Source organism: Rhinoraja longicauda, chromosome 14 (genome assembly GCF_053455715.1).
Source record: "Rhinoraja longicauda isolate Sanriku21f chromosome 14, sRhiLon1.1, whole genome shotgun sequence".
Taxonomy (NCBI): domain Eukaryota; kingdom Metazoa; phylum Chordata; class Chondrichthyes; order Rajiformes; family Arhynchobatidae; genus Rhinoraja; species Rhinoraja longicauda.
In genome coordinates this window covers 23259140-23271735 of record NC_135966.1, presented here as the reverse complement: position 1 = coordinate 23271735, position 12596 = coordinate 23259140, and the positions used below count along the sequence as shown (strand labels likewise).

The 12596-nt window shown below is 38.6% G+C and overlaps 1 protein-coding gene across 2 annotated transcripts in view; it reads left to right on the top strand.

Moving 5' to 3' along the window:
- The window catches only part of stk10 (serine/threonine kinase 10), a 93098-nt gene that overhangs the window by 65631 nt on the left and 14871 nt on the right, over positions 1 to 12596 (top strand). The window contains exons 11-13 of one of the 2 annotated variants that reach the window (XM_078411578.1): positions 760 to 883; positions 1670 to 1849; positions 5695 to 5787. In XM_078411578.1, coding sequence (XP_078267704.1) covers positions 760 to 883; positions 1670 to 1849; positions 5695 to 5787 — 397 coding nt within the window. The remainder of the gene's footprint in view (positions 1 to 759; positions 884 to 1669; positions 1850 to 5694; positions 5788 to 12596) is intronic. The other variant, XM_078411579.1, reaches the window with a different exon arrangement.

Genomic DNA, 12596 nt, shown 5'->3' with positions numbered 1-12596 from the left:
CAGTGGCCTCTTTCGACAGGATAATGCGCCCTGCCACACTGCACACATTGTTCGGGAATGGTTTGAGGAACATGAAGTGTTCACGGTGTTGCCCTGACCTCCAAATTCTCCAGATCTTAATCCGATTGAGCATCTGTGGGATGTGGTAGATTGACATGTCCGATCCATGGTGGCTCCACCTTGCAACTTACAGGACTTGAAGGATCTGCTGCTAATGTTTTGGTGCCAGATACCACAGGACACCTTCAGGGGTCTTGTAGAGTCCATGCCTCGGCGGATTGGCGCTTTTTTGGCAGCACATGGACGACCAACAGCATATTAGGCAGGTGGTCATAATGTTTTGGCTCATCAGTGTACAAATTCTGTGCAGACAGCACCTGTAATCAATATCAGACCTGGGTCTCTGGTGCTGTAAGGCAGCAACTCTACCACTGGTTGAATAAATAGATTCTTCTAGCTTCAGAATCTACGTGGAACACTTATTTTATGATGGAAGCTGCTGAAATGACTATGGGTCATTAATGCAGCTTACCACGTTTAAGGCAACCATTTATACACTTGTATATGTTTAAAACATGGTGTGTTTGATTTTGTGGTGAGAAATATTTGCTAAATTTGGTACATCAAAGGTTTCAAAGGTCTTTTATTGTCACGTGTACCAATTAAGGTACAGTGATATGCGAGTTACCATAAGTTGATGCTTAAGGTTGATAATCTGCAGTACATCATGAGCTTTGAATTCTTGTTTTAAATCCACAGGAGACAGGAACTGCGAGAGTTGCGCTTACTGCAGAAGGAGGAACATCGAGCTCTAACGCAACTTAATTTGAAACTGCAGCAGCAGCTGGAACAAATGCTTCGTCGATTTGACCAAGAGATGAATGTATGATTTGCCTTTTTTTCTCTCTTTAATCAATTTGTGATATGCGATGAAGCTCAAATTTCATTGGTCTATAGATAAAAATGTCCCTCCCGCTGTGAGAGCTGGTGACTTATAGCAGTCATTTTCATGAGCAGCCTAAAGAGTTGGGTGCGAAAGCGTAGGTTTCAGTTTGCACCTCATTAGTAAATGCTTTTTGGTGCAAAGTGAGTTTAGTTTTGTTTACAGATACAGCTCAGAAACAGGCCCTTCAGCCACTGAGTCAGTGCAGACCAGTGATTTCCTTACACTAACACTATCCTACACACTAGGGAGAATTTACAATTTTCACTGAGGCCAATTATCCTACAAACCTGAACGTCTTTGAAGTGTGTGAGGAAACGGGAGCATCTGGAGAAAACCCACGTGGTCATGGGGAGAACATACAAACTCCGTAAAGACATCACCAGTAGTCGGGTTCGGCCCGGGTCTCTGGCGCTGTAAGGCCGCAACTCTACTGTTATGCCACTGAGGATAAGTTAAGAGGAGGTAGCAGAAGTTTGCTGTCGAGACTTAAGCAAAAGTGTTTACAAAATTACCAAGAAAATTGGGGTACCATGTTTTATCACAGCTTGATATTTTTAGAAATCACTTTTCTAGCCAGTGTGTTTTTGGAGCAATATTGAAGTCCACTTTGTTCTTGTTTGCTCAGAAATAATTTGGAGACGTATTAAAGTTATTAGCTCTTTAATAGTGATGGCTGAGATAAATAACTTTTAATAATGAATACATTCGAACAATTTTCTCTAGGCAAAGAAAAAGTTCTTTGACACAGAGTTGGAGAATCTAGAAAAACAACAGAAACAACAAATTGAGAAAATGGAGCAAGAACACACCAACAGACTGCGAGATGAGGCCAAACGAATTAAAGCTGAGCAAGAGGTGGAATATGCCAAATTCATAGAACAATTGAAAGCTAAGAAGAAAGAGGTAAAAAGTAAATAAAATACAATAGAGTATGTTATCGTTAATATCTTAGTAAGTTTGCATAGAAATGTTGTTGAATCATGATCATAATGAGCCAAGTTTTCAGAATGTCTGAATGATTACTAGTGCCGATTATTCGGAACCTTTCGCTATGTTTGGCATTTCAAATCACTTTGTTTTCTTAATCTCACTTATGTTATTTCTGACTGGCTAAGGTCAAAACGTAGATAGCATGCATAACCCTTGAGTAATGTGGGTTTGGATTTCCGGTTGCAGTTTTTACATTTGAAGAGCCATGCACTGAAACTAGATAATTTAGCTACTGATTATTTCTTTGTTTCCAAAGCTGTGGTGCTTTCATTTTCCTTCAATTTCCTTTTAGCCAAAACAAAAACAAAATCTTAATTGTGTGTGGGATGTGATATTTCCTGTTGAATGTCTGTAAAATCTACATGGTTGTTCGCTTTTGATCTTTGTACCTGATGATCATTACAACTATTTCACTATCAAAATGTATGGTTTGTTAGCAGTGTTACTGCAGAAGTCGTGTTTTATTTAATGTTGCAGCTTCTCACTTCATATTGTGGTTAAAACAGCAGTTGGTATTTGGTAATGTCTGCATATTTTGTACGTCTTTCTCTGCTAGGTGCACGCTATTAAAGATTTTCAAGTACCTTTAACATTAGCTCATCACAAGGGACTGTTTTAATGTGTGACAGCATAATGAGGGAGATGGAGGAAGAAATTGCAGATGTTAGTTTAAACAGAAGATAGGCAGAAAAAGCTAAAGTAACTCTGGGTCAGACAGCATCTCTGGAGACAAGAAATAGGTAATGTTTCAGGTCGAGACCATTAATGCATATTTTTTGCATTTCTTTCATTTGTTCTATATCTCTCTACATCACTGTCTATATCTCTCGTTTCCCCTTCCCTAGACTCTCAGTCTGAAGAAAGGTCTCGATCTGAAACGTCACATTCCTTTTCTCCAGAGATGCAGTCTGATCTGCTGAGTTACTCCAGCTCTTTGTGTCTATCTAATGAGGGATGTGATACTCTTTGACCCTCTCAGTCCTCTACAGAGTATTTGTTACCTATTGTGTGATTGGCACGATGGGAGGTGGATATTGTTAGGCTAGGTAGTAAATGCCACATTTTCACATGTGATGTTCATTGTTTAGTTTTTTGTGTAATTCTAAATTATTCAGGAGATAAGAAAACTAATTTTACTGTTTAATAATTGAATTTATTTTGAGCATATTGATTCGATGTGTTTAGCTCCTTGCTTTGATAGAAAAGACATCTCAGGATCTAAGATTCTTTGAGATTATTACAAAGAAAAAATCAACAGGTAATGTAGTGTTGTAGAACAATTCATTGGGATGAACAAAAACATACCAATTTTCCATTTGCCAGTTTTTCCGGTCCCTCGGTTATCTGGTATAGAAGTTAAATTCTAGGGACGTCAACCCAAGATCAAAATGGAAAAAAATCCAGAAATTCAGTTGGATGCAAATCTCTTTATTCAGATTACAGCTGCCTTTCTATTCACAAATCTTCAGCAACATCCACTTCGGAAGAAGTGGTTGAGTTTAAAACTACATAGAATAGGAATAGGCCTCTTGACCTAGTTGGTGTTTGCAGCTGCTCCCACCATACCTCCTCCTTGCTGTCTTGCCACAATGACTCTACTTGCATTTTTCTTGTAAGCATCAGGACAATCCTTAAATATGACATTGCTCTCTGTTTCAGCCTTTTCATCTGGCAGTGTGTTCCATATTCTCATTGCTCTTGAGTAAAGAAATTCTTGTGGAGGAGGAGGATGGTGTGGCTCCTCTTAACTCTTTTGTACTTCTGTGTGCGGCATTGGTAAAGATGTGTTTGTTATGTAATTCATTGCTGACTCTTTGCCTCGTGTCTGTTACTTAGTGCTAATATCTCTACTGCTGTCTACAACTTTTCCAGTAACTCCTTTCAAGCTACAAATAAACTGCTTGGAACATTTTCCTCCCCATTAATGTTACCACGTCAAACCGAAGACTCGATCTGTCATTTCCTGTTTCATTCTCCAAGGACTTCAAAGTATCTTTTGGGCTGTTCTTCTAATCCATAATAACACTCTCATTCTCCTTGCCATATATAATGCACATACATAATTGTCTTATCTCCGATTCTGAAATTTTTGTATTAGTATCCGGACAATTACTGTTCAATGAAATTCCCTTTTCTGCTTTTTCAGTGGTAGTGACTCTTTATTTTCTTAAAGTAATTAAACTCTTTTGGGAGACATTTTCATCTGATCACACTGAAGAAAACTATTAAATATGAAGTACGTTTTGTAATATGGAGAAGGGTGGTTAAACATTTCCAAAGGACGAGGAAAGCCTCTTTTCACCTACTTACCATGGCTCTTGTTTTACATCAAGTGAATTCAGATTTGATCTGGCTGCAGAGTACAGACCTGTGATTGCTCCTCCGGAAGGGCGAGTTGCACTGTTCTAACATGCCACCGCGTGGATTGTAGTTCCACTGAGAGCACATACCTGCCCTGTGATCCTTGGGACCCTTATTGAACTTAAATTGTGTTCTTGTCTCCAGGGTTGTGTAATTCGGATATAAAAGCTGAAAATGCTAAGCAGGTCAGGCAGCATATGCGATGAGGGGGCAATGGCTGATATTTCAAATTAGTGACTGAGAAAAGTTTCAGATGTACAAGTAGTAGAACCAAGGAACTGCAGGTGCTGGCTTACACAAAATAATACAAAGTGCGGGAGTAACTCTGCGGGTCAGACAGCACCTCTGGAGGAAAAAGGTTGGGTGACTTTTTGGGTCGGGACAAGGGTCCCGTCCCAAAACGTCACCTATCGGTGTTCTCCAGGGATGATGCCTGACCCACTTGAGTTTCTACTGCACCTGTGTCCTGAGATTTGACATGCTTTGAAGAGAGAAAGATAAGGTTTGTGATGGGATGGAAGGTTGGAGAGGTTAACAGAAAGCACAGTGATGTGAGATAAGGGATGGACAAAGAAAAAAGTAGGTTGAAAGATGTAACTAGGATAGGAGAGTTACCAACGTCAGCTGCTGTGTGAAGGAAAGTAAGGGGTTATTATTTGAATCTGCTCATGCTGGTTCTAGGAGGTTGTAATCTGCTTCATTCCAAGTTCTGCTGATCCTTAAACCTCTGAGCAAGAGGCAGTTCAGAGATAACAAAGTTAACTGGAAGTTTGGGTTCACACTTGTATACTGAAAGGATGTGTTCTGCAAAGCCATAACACAACTTTGCTTGTGTTTGTAATCTAAATTTAGTGGAGATTGTTGTCAAGAAAGTTGAAATTAAATAGCAATGTCACTTTGAATTAGGAAAGTGGAATGGTAGAAGATGGCAGAGAGGGTGATTGGGGGCCATGTACAGTTGGTGGTGATATTGGAGTCAAAACAACTGTTAAAGCAGTTCCCACACCCAAATGGAAAGAGGTGTGAATGTTGGACTCTGTTAATCAAGGTGTCTCAGAGAGAGTGGTCCTCTTGGAGATTAGATGTTACCTGACTTGCTGAGCATTTTCCATCTGTTTTATTATTTTAGATATCCAACTTCTGGATTATTTATGTACCGATATATAAAGTAGACATGGCTGAAATTTAAATCTAAAGTACAATGGAACATAATTTATAAAGCAATAAAAAAAATCTAAATACTTTTACAATTTATTTTACTTAACCAGAGTGGACCAAGTTAAGTGGACTTCTTCATACATAGTTTGACCACTCTCGTTCTTAATCCTGAAATCTCTGCATTTGGTGCAGATTATTAAATGAACTGTTAAAATATGTACTTTTTTGTTGTACATTAGGTAAAGAGTGAGGTTGAAAACCTTCCCAGAAACCAACGCAGAGACAGCATGAAACAAAAAATGGGAGAATTTGCACAGAAGAAAAAAACACAGGTAGCAGCAGCGAATAGCAATAATGAATTAGAATGGGTCTAAAATTGAGTAAATAAGCTGCTTCCACCCGTTCTTGATTTGAATTGGCCTAAACTTGTTGAGATCCTTTTATCTCTCCACTCCTACACAGCTTAATTTGCTTTCACTCTGCTTTCCTCTATTATTTATGTATTGTAAGCCAAAAAAAAGGAGGAACTCAGTGGGACAGGCAGCATCTGCGGAGACAAAGGGAAGGCTGAAGTTTCTGGTCAAGACCCTCAGCAGAACTGAGAGGGAGGGGTTGATAGTCAGTACAAAGGTGAAGGGGTGGGACAGGGACTGGTAGGTGATGAGTGGAACCAGGCGAGGTTGGAGGCACATAGAGCCATGTGGGGAGGAGTGAGTATAGAGATGATGGGTGGAGACAGATAAAGAATAAAGACAGATGAAACCAACTCGGTGGAGTTGGGATGAGAGATGGAGGCATGAAGGTGATAATTGGAACCAGATAAGGGAAGATTAATTAGATGAAACAAAGGGGGGAGAGGGTAGGAAAGGTAGGTAAATGGAGAATAAACGAGTGGATGATAGGCAAACGGAACAAAGTAGATGATGAATATAGGTTATGAAGAGATTGGGAATGAGTTGAAAAGATGAACAAAGTGAAAGAGAACCTTGATGGACTGGTTGGTGTGGGTAAAACACAAGGGTGTATTTTACCTAAAACTGGGAAAATTCAATGTTCATACCATTGGGTTGTAGGCTACCCAAGTAGAATGTGATTTTCCTCACTGCACGACTGGTGACTGACTATCAATTAATTTAATAATTAACTCATAGATCTAACCCCACACAGCAAATGTGGATATCCTTTCCTAACTTAATTTGGTCTCTCTTTGCTCCCTCACTCTTTTTTCCTTTGCAAAGCTATGAAAAATATTATTCCATTAATGCATCGGAGGTGATCTACTGGGAATTTGGTTCTTATTTCTACAAAGCCATGTATATTGAAGACATTTTCTCATATTTCATGTTTTTAAAAATAGAGGCCGCTCTTAATATTGGATACTTGATTTGGATAATCTCTATTCATTCTTTTCCTATAGTTTACATGTATATGTTAACAGCATTGGGTGTGGATTAATTCTAAGTGTCATTAACATTGTGAATGGTGACTCAATTGGATTGAAATACCAAAGTGCAAGAAATAGCAGCAGGTCTATCCCATAAAAGTCACTAAACATTGTGTTTTTACTATCCTTGACTATTTGCACTGAGTACTGATGTGTTCAAGTTGTATTTCTACGATAACCTGTCTTGCTTGTGTTTAGAAGAATGTTTAAAATGTACAATATCTTGGTGTAATCCAACACATTTTCACATATCTTATAATTTCACAAATAACTGCTTAACTAGTTTTTTAAAGTGCAGAAGATATTTAAACTTTTGAGAATATTTCACAATAAGGGCCTATACTTTAGTCACTCCCTTTGAAAGGCAAAAATAGCATTTTGTAAGGGTGAAGTGTCAAGGTGCGGCTGTACAGCAGAGCTATTTGAGACATCGTCTTTCACTACTAGACCATGAAGGTATGCAAAACTTTCTGTGCCCATTGTATGCAATAACTGTGGTTGGCTGGTAGGTTGATTAAGGACCCAAAAAGCTATCCCTTAAATTTTAAAATAGATTCTATTCAGAAAATAGCATTAAATATATATTTTTTGTTTTTAGCCCCTGCCCCATCTATTGCTGAAACATTTAACAAGTTCTTATTTAAGGAGCATTGTATATGATTGTCATATCGTTTTAATAGTGAAGTCGCAACTCCAAAACCTGAATTGAGATAAGGTGTGAAAGTAAATTCAACACATCTGATATGCTATGCACCTTTAAAATAAAATGAGTTGTAATAGCCAAAATACTAAAATCTCAAGTGATATAGTCATGCCTTTGAAAGAAGCTGAGCAAATGACCAGATTCAATGACCCATGCAATTTCACAAAATGATTTCTCAAGAAATTGTCAAATTTCAGTCTGCAGCAATAAACTACCTGTGTGATCACATTTGTGCCGTGTAGTCTGCCCTCCATTGCCAAAATTTATGTTGGGGCCTTAAACGGAACCAGATTTCCAAGGCAGACTATAACTCACTGATGCTACTGTACTGCATGTTTGGCTCTAGGGAAGTCAAGGGAAGTACTTTGGACGCTCTCAAATCTGAGTTGCCAAAACTACAGGCTAGATGCCTCTGGCATTAAAGTGATGATATGGAAGAGCCTCATGTTCGTGAACAAACGACAAGAAATTCCAAAACTAGCTTCACAGATCATCACTCTTTTGCTGTGCGAGGTTGCACTAAAACCGATGTTGGTTTCAGCAGGAGATATTATCTATGTAGCACGTACTTAGTTGTTACAGTATTAACATGGTAGCTGTGATCTCTGTAGGTAGTTCTTAAAGGGACATACCATTTTACAAACTACAGGGGATTGTTATTGATGAATGAATGGCTACTCCGGTGATGACATTGATGTGGAAGTGTGCCCCCTAGTGGTTAAAGGTCTCTGAGTAGGCTGGTGGATTTCTGCACAACCCATGTTATACAGTCATAAGTGATGAGAGCAGAATTAGGCCATTCAGCCCATCAAGTCTACTCCGCCATTCAATTATGGCTGATCTATCTCTCCCTCCTAACTCCATTCTCCTGCCTTCTCCCCATAACCTCTGACATCTGTACTAATCAAGAATCTATCTCTGCCTTTAAAATATCCACTGACTTGGCTTCCACAACCTTCTGTGGTAAAGAACTCCACAGATTCACCACCCTCTGACCAAATACATTTCTCCTCATCTCCTTCCTAAAACAACGTCCTTTAATTCTAAGGCTATGACCTCTAGTCCTAGACTTTCCCACTAGTGGAAACATCCTCTCCACATCCACTCTATCCAAGTTCTGTAAGCATAAGAGCCACAGAGAACACTCGAGTCCACAGCCAGGCACTTTTCACAGGACATTGCCAGGGATGTCTTGGTAAACACACAAGTGCAATTTATGGATGTTTTCGCTTTAGGAAAGTCTGCAATGCGGACAAATGCATGTCCACTCTGCATCTTCTCTTTGGTTGTGGGCAATCAAGAGGGCTAATTCCCTTTATGTGGCAAAGTGGAAGATGTGGCAGAGATCAACCACCTGGAACGAACTCTCGGCTGGGAAGCTGAAATGAAATGTGACCCTGACTCCTCACGAAAGAGTTGAAGTGCCCAGGAAGTCTCAAAACTTTAAAAAAAAGAAATCGGGGTACAAGCAGAGTCCTTTTTTACAGCGTTGTTTTAGTGGCAATGGGATCAGTAAAACCTGAGCCAATAACAATCCCATTTTTTATACCATCGAGAATGAAAAAAATTTGCTTCAGACAAATTATGCAAATCTCAATACAGTTGTCATTTGAAAACGAGTGAATGAAAATCCCATTGAAAAATTAGGTGGTGAAATTCCAGATGGGGCCAAGGTCATTCAAAGTAGTGCAAAATTGCTTCATTTTGGGTCATGTTTTTTCCCTTAACAGCACTGCATAATTTTTTTTTGTGGAATCATGTGAATGAATTTCTAGCCTGATGACTAAGGCAAATGCACAGGTTGCAATTTGCTAATCCCAAGTGCAGGCAAAGGAACTTTTTTTTTTAACACTAATAAAATATTCAAAATCTTGTATTATTCATTTGCCTTCCATCCATTAACATTTAAAAGCAATTCCAGGGACCTGGAAAAATAAAGGTTTGTTATTGTCTTAACATTGTTGTTGAACAAAATATTGCTCCCACGAGGTTCTGAAACACTTATCTGAATTGGCATTTTACACTTTCTGATGTGTTGCATGCACAAAACCCAATATCAAGTTTTCATAGGCTCTGTTGTCAAAGCCCACTCATCCTTCTTTTACAGCTTTCACTTCTGTCATCTTAACCAGGCTTTAGGTTTTTTTAATTTTTATTTAGTTTTATGAAATTATTTTTTAAATACTTACAATTTCCATTAATAAAAGTGCACATTTATCAATTGTTTAGCCTTCCCATCAGTCTGAAGAAGGGTCTCGACCCGAAACATCACCCATTCCTTCTCTCCAACCCATTCCTTCGCTCCAGAGATGCTGCCTGACCCGTTGAGTTACTCCAGCATTTTGTGTTAGCCTTCCCATATCTCTGTAATTACATACTTAAACCTCTGATGGACACAGCCCATTATATCTTGTGTGTTCAATAAAAGTCCATTGCAAGGATCACACCAGGCACATTGTCTTCATGAATGGAGTTTCTCAAACTTCTGTTGAATCTTTAATCGGTTTTCTTTTTCAGAATTTATGTTGAGCCGCCAAAGTTGTTTTTGCCATTTAATTCTTAAGTGACTCAATAATCAAGCTGGTCTCCTTTTTTGTGCAGTGATCTTTACCTTTAGATTCTGGAAAATACACTTTAAATAAATGTCTCAGACGATGAGCATTTAATTTGAAGTGATAATTGTTGGTCTTCATAATAAGAACAGATTTGTTTATAAGAATCAACTAACATTCAACACTGGAGAATTATTGTTGGTGTAAAAAAAACACATTCTCTTTAACGTCAGGTTATTAGTTGAACAATAATCAATGTACAAGTGAAGACATTTTGATGTTCTTTTTATTTGAGGAAATTTCCAATTCCATAAATTGTGATTTATGATTAACATCACAATTTTCCTAATCATGATTTTTCTTCAGAAGAATTAATCTTGGTTTACAGTTGCATCTGGTAAATCTCATGCCCACTCAATTATATTGGCTCCAACCGCATGTAAAAGCAAACCTCGCCTGCAATTCGTGCGTTTGCACCAGAGGTGCACTGTTGCCAATCAGCCCTGAGAATTTTGGTGCAGCGGAGTGCAGTTTTTATTGGCATTATGGAGGAAAAAGAGCTGCCCTTGTCTGTGCTTTCTATTATCTAAAGAAAATACTACTTTTAATCATTGATATTTTCTTATTGGGGGGAAAAAACCCCATTCCAAACTAAATTAGAAAAATTACAGTGCATTCCCTCATGTAAAAAGAATAGTTCCATTCAGCAATTAAATTGCTAATTGGTTACTAGACACCATATAATCCATATTGAAGATTTGTTTTCTAAACTATCATAGATGGGTTTGCAATTGGTTACTTTTAATTTTTTTTTATTGAAGTGACTGAGAATTTGTATAATGAGGAAGAAAGCTCATTTTATTGTTACCACAATATCAAATTGTTGCTTGTAGCTATTTATAGCTTTGATCAATTGTTTAAAGAAATGACTGAACTAGCTTCGAAGTTAATTCCCCCTTCAGCCATGTAGATAACAAAATTTAAGTAGTCAGTGTTTTTTTTAAAGCTGAATTATGTTTTTTAACATTAGTTTTTAGTTTTTAATATTCTGGCATTAGTAAATATGCTACACAGGATGCTTAGACATAACAAAACACTGCATTAACCTGGGCTTAATTTCTGCTTAAGCAATTATCATTGATTATGTCATTGTCTTTTAGTATAACTATGATTATGATCTACATGAACATCTGTTTTTGCACACATGTATAAAAAATGTTATTTGCTAGTGTCGTACCTTTAAGTCATGTTCAGAATAAAAGAATGTATTAATGAACCAATCTTTTCTCCACTCCTCACTGGCATGAAGTCAGATGTTACCACACTAAAAATAAGATTTTGGAAGAAGATTGTATCCTTTCTGAAATCCTAAATCTCAAAAGAATTTCTTCCGTCGTGACCCCATCATCCACATCTGGAAACAGCAGAATAAGCCAAGGCACCTAAGAGATACCATGAGCATCTTCGAGATGGGAGACAAGTCTGACTACAACAATGCCTCTGCTGTTTGTCTTGTAAAAGTCATTGCCAGGGCCCTACTTCAAGTGGCTATAGAACCTAATTCAGTGTACATTCTAGCCAACTGTAGACAGTGGATGTGATCTGCACACAAGCTCAGATAAGCTTCTGAGATGGGAATACCTACAGTAGGCATCTCAAAGCTCTGGAAAAGCCACCATATGCTGTATTTATAAAATTTCAATTTGTTGGTAACATGCATGGATAAAGCGGTGTCCTTTCCCACCCCAATATTCCCAACACTGCAACTTTAGTTATTCAAGGTGCATATATGGTAGGCCACAATGCTTGCAGGCCCAACAGCAGTCCACCAGGATAGACTGTTCTATGGGTGACAACTACTGCACTGTCAGTGGAAACAATTTCAATAATATGCTCATAGCCTCCTCAAACAAATCAAAATCCCGGGAGGCCTTTGTAGTAATAGCACAGAAATAACAAACTGTTGGGCCACTAACCATCAAGTACCAATTTGCACTCATCCTGCACCAGTTCCTTTGTATGTCGCTATATTCCCATCAAGCCACCTGAGATTCTACCACTCAAGCACATGCCAGGGACAATTTGCAGTGGCCAATTATTCTACCAAATCGCACATCTTTGGGGTATGGGAGGAATCTCACACAGTCACAAGGAGAATGCAAACAATACGCAGACAACATTGGAGGTCAACGTTGAACCCAGGTTACTGGAACGCTCCCACCCTGCTGGGATTCCTGATAACCACTAGTTCATTGAGAACCTTGAGTCCATGCATCAGAGCCACACGCACCCAATATATTTGAGTGCATCACCTCCATATACTCATCTGCCTGCTAGTCAAGCATCCCATGCTCCAACCAGCAATAATCTGTGGTGCCCACATTGCCCTGATTAATCCTACAAAATTAGAATATAAATAATTTATACCCAAACCAGAGGGGC